Here is a 2,418-nt window from a genome sequence, read left to right as displayed (position 1 = left end):
CAGATCTATAGTTATTCGAGGGAATTCACCCGAATCCCCTCTGCAACAATTACATTGGATATTATATAAGGTGTTTTTTTAATGTATATGTAGAGATTTTGAATCCCCTGAATATAAGATTATAGGTTGGCTTAGCGGTTGAAGGGGTTCAAAATTCACCGTGAGGTTCCGAGTTCAAGTCCCAAGCACTACATTTTTATTTTTTGAACCCCCTAACTAAATGAAACCCCTAGAGCTGCCACTGGCTATATTACTATATTTATCACGTGTGTGGTCAAAGGATATTTGTGCGTGTCTCCTATAACTTTAATGATGTGAATATTACAATAATTCTGTTCCGTTTACTTTTAAAACATATAGCCCTTTTTTGTTTTCATAAATAAATATAGAATCACTCAAGAAAAAGTGAAACTAAAACAAAATCAAACGAAAGAGAAAACTCAACATCTACTTTGGTTAACCTTAACTATATATCAAGTTCAACTTGTATCTTTCTTTTTTTTTTTCCTTCAATATTTCAGTTACTCTTTACACACATATTTTAATATTATTTATGTCTTTTAAAAATCTATACTAATTGAATTGGAAGACACGTTCAATGCACATATCCAGAAACTAGTATATTACATAAACGTGAAAAAACGGGGCATATAGCTGCTTTCTCATATAACACTGGGACTGACAGAGGCAGGCACTAGCTATTAGCTAGGTTGGTTGACATTCCCATCCCACATCAAACACTTCAATCCGTAGTAAGCCACAAAGAAGTGAGTGATTCAAATGATGATGCACAAACTGATCTCAAAAGGAAGTGGTTAGTTCTTTGAATGCCAACTTTGAGAAGTCGGATCAGTGTCGGCACATTGTATCCGAGATGCTGGATTACTTATATTGGTTGCATTTGATTAGGCCTTGGTCTCTGGGGAGAAACAAATTAAAAGACATACACAGGGATGCAAAAAAAATTAAATACTGATTGCTTAACCTGAATACTTGCTGCTGTCACTGCATCAAGAATATTGTTGGTGGTATAGCTATTTGATTTCAGCCTGATACGTTTAGCTTCAATGTCAACAGAAGTTTTGGCCCAAAATGCAAATATATGTGAATCCAACACCTAACAAAAAATAAAAGAAATTAACTTAATTCATAGATAAAGATGCCTAACAGACCTAATAAGCTCAACTAAACAAACTTACCTCCCATCTTGTCACGTTCTCGAGTGAATATATCCTCTGAGTTCGGCTAGTAGCAGGATCAAGTAAGCGAATCCCATCTAGACCAATCTGAAACAAAAGTCCTTCTCAATCGAAACTCATAGATAACAAGTAGGAGCAATTTCCAAATGGTATGTTAAATCAACATAAATAAGCAGGCAAACTGAAAATTAGAAAATACCAAGTTAGGCCTCCGATATAAAGACATCAACAATGATATATTCTAACCTGACAAAGCACATCCATGTCACTCTGACCAAAGCCTTCGGATAAAAGCTTGACACGAAACTTCAAAACACCACCTGTGGCATCTTGTTGGTCCTCAATCTTAGGTGCTGCTTTCACAACTTTAGGAGCACTCACAGGTCTCTGCTGCTCCCTACCACTATGAACATTGATTGGTCTTCCATAATCATCAAACATCATACCCGCATTTGATCGATTTCCACTATACGACTCCTCTTTCTTCCCATTGTACTTGTAAACACCACTCTCATACAATCCCTGATCTCCATACGAACGATAATTAGAGCTATTCTCATACGAATTACCATAATTAGTCCCTGCCGAGCCGCCAAATGACGTCGATGAATAAGGAGCTGGCGAATTCACTGAATTATAATTAGGCGGATTCGGTTCCTGATAATTAGCAGCAGGAGCAGCATAATCATAACTCACAGGTGCTTGATTTTGATCATACGGATAATAATTTGGCTGCGGAGCCTCGAGGTGAGGGAAACCGTATGACGATTGAGAGGTGGGATTTGAAGGGAAGGGAGCAGGTGGATTAGGGGCATGATCGGCAGAGGGCTGAGCATACGGCGGATATGCGGAGGCGTAATTGGAGTAATCACCGGAAGCAACCGGCGGAGCAGATGCAAATTGGCTGGGGACGGCAGCCGCCGGAGTGTAGGGTGGATCGGCCGGAGTAGAGCTAGGGTTAGGATTAGGGTTAGGGTTGGGAAAGGGAGGCTGGTAATATTGGTAGTAGGTAGAGCTAACGTCACCGTGCTGCATATCGGAATTTATATGATTGATCGGAGAAGGAGAAAGATTTAACGGTGATTGATTGATCAGTTTAGAGAAAATTATTATGTATTTTAAGATGTTTAATTTGTGATTTAAGGGGAGTTTAGATAAAGAATATGTGTGTGGAAGAAAAGGAAAGTTCCTTGACAGTGAAAGAGGAATCTGGAAAAGG

At 38.8% G+C, this 2,418-nt stretch overlaps 1 protein-coding gene across 1 annotated transcript; it reads right to left on the bottom strand.

Moving 5' to 3' along the window:
• Positions 1–985: 985 nt before the first annotated feature.
• LOC107856586 (protein FREE1) lies at positions 986–2,412 on the bottom strand (the record flags this gene model as incomplete). Its single annotated transcript, XM_047405862.1, is given in 3 exon segments — positions 986–1,117; positions 1,200–1,286; positions 1,446–2,412. Coding segments are annotated over 3 exon segments (1,008 nt in total), but the record flags the coding sequence as incomplete, so codon positions are not given.
• Between the last annotated feature and the right edge of the window lie 6 nt (positions 2,413–2,418).

Source organism: Capsicum annuum, unplaced genomic scaffold (assembly GCF_002878395.1).
Source record: "Capsicum annuum cultivar UCD-10X-F1 unplaced genomic scaffold, UCD10Xv1.1 ctg82150, whole genome shotgun sequence".
Classification (NCBI taxonomy): Eukaryota; Viridiplantae; Streptophyta; class Magnoliopsida; order Solanales; family Solanaceae; genus Capsicum; species Capsicum annuum.
This window is presented reverse-complemented; position numbering and strand designations above follow the sequence as displayed.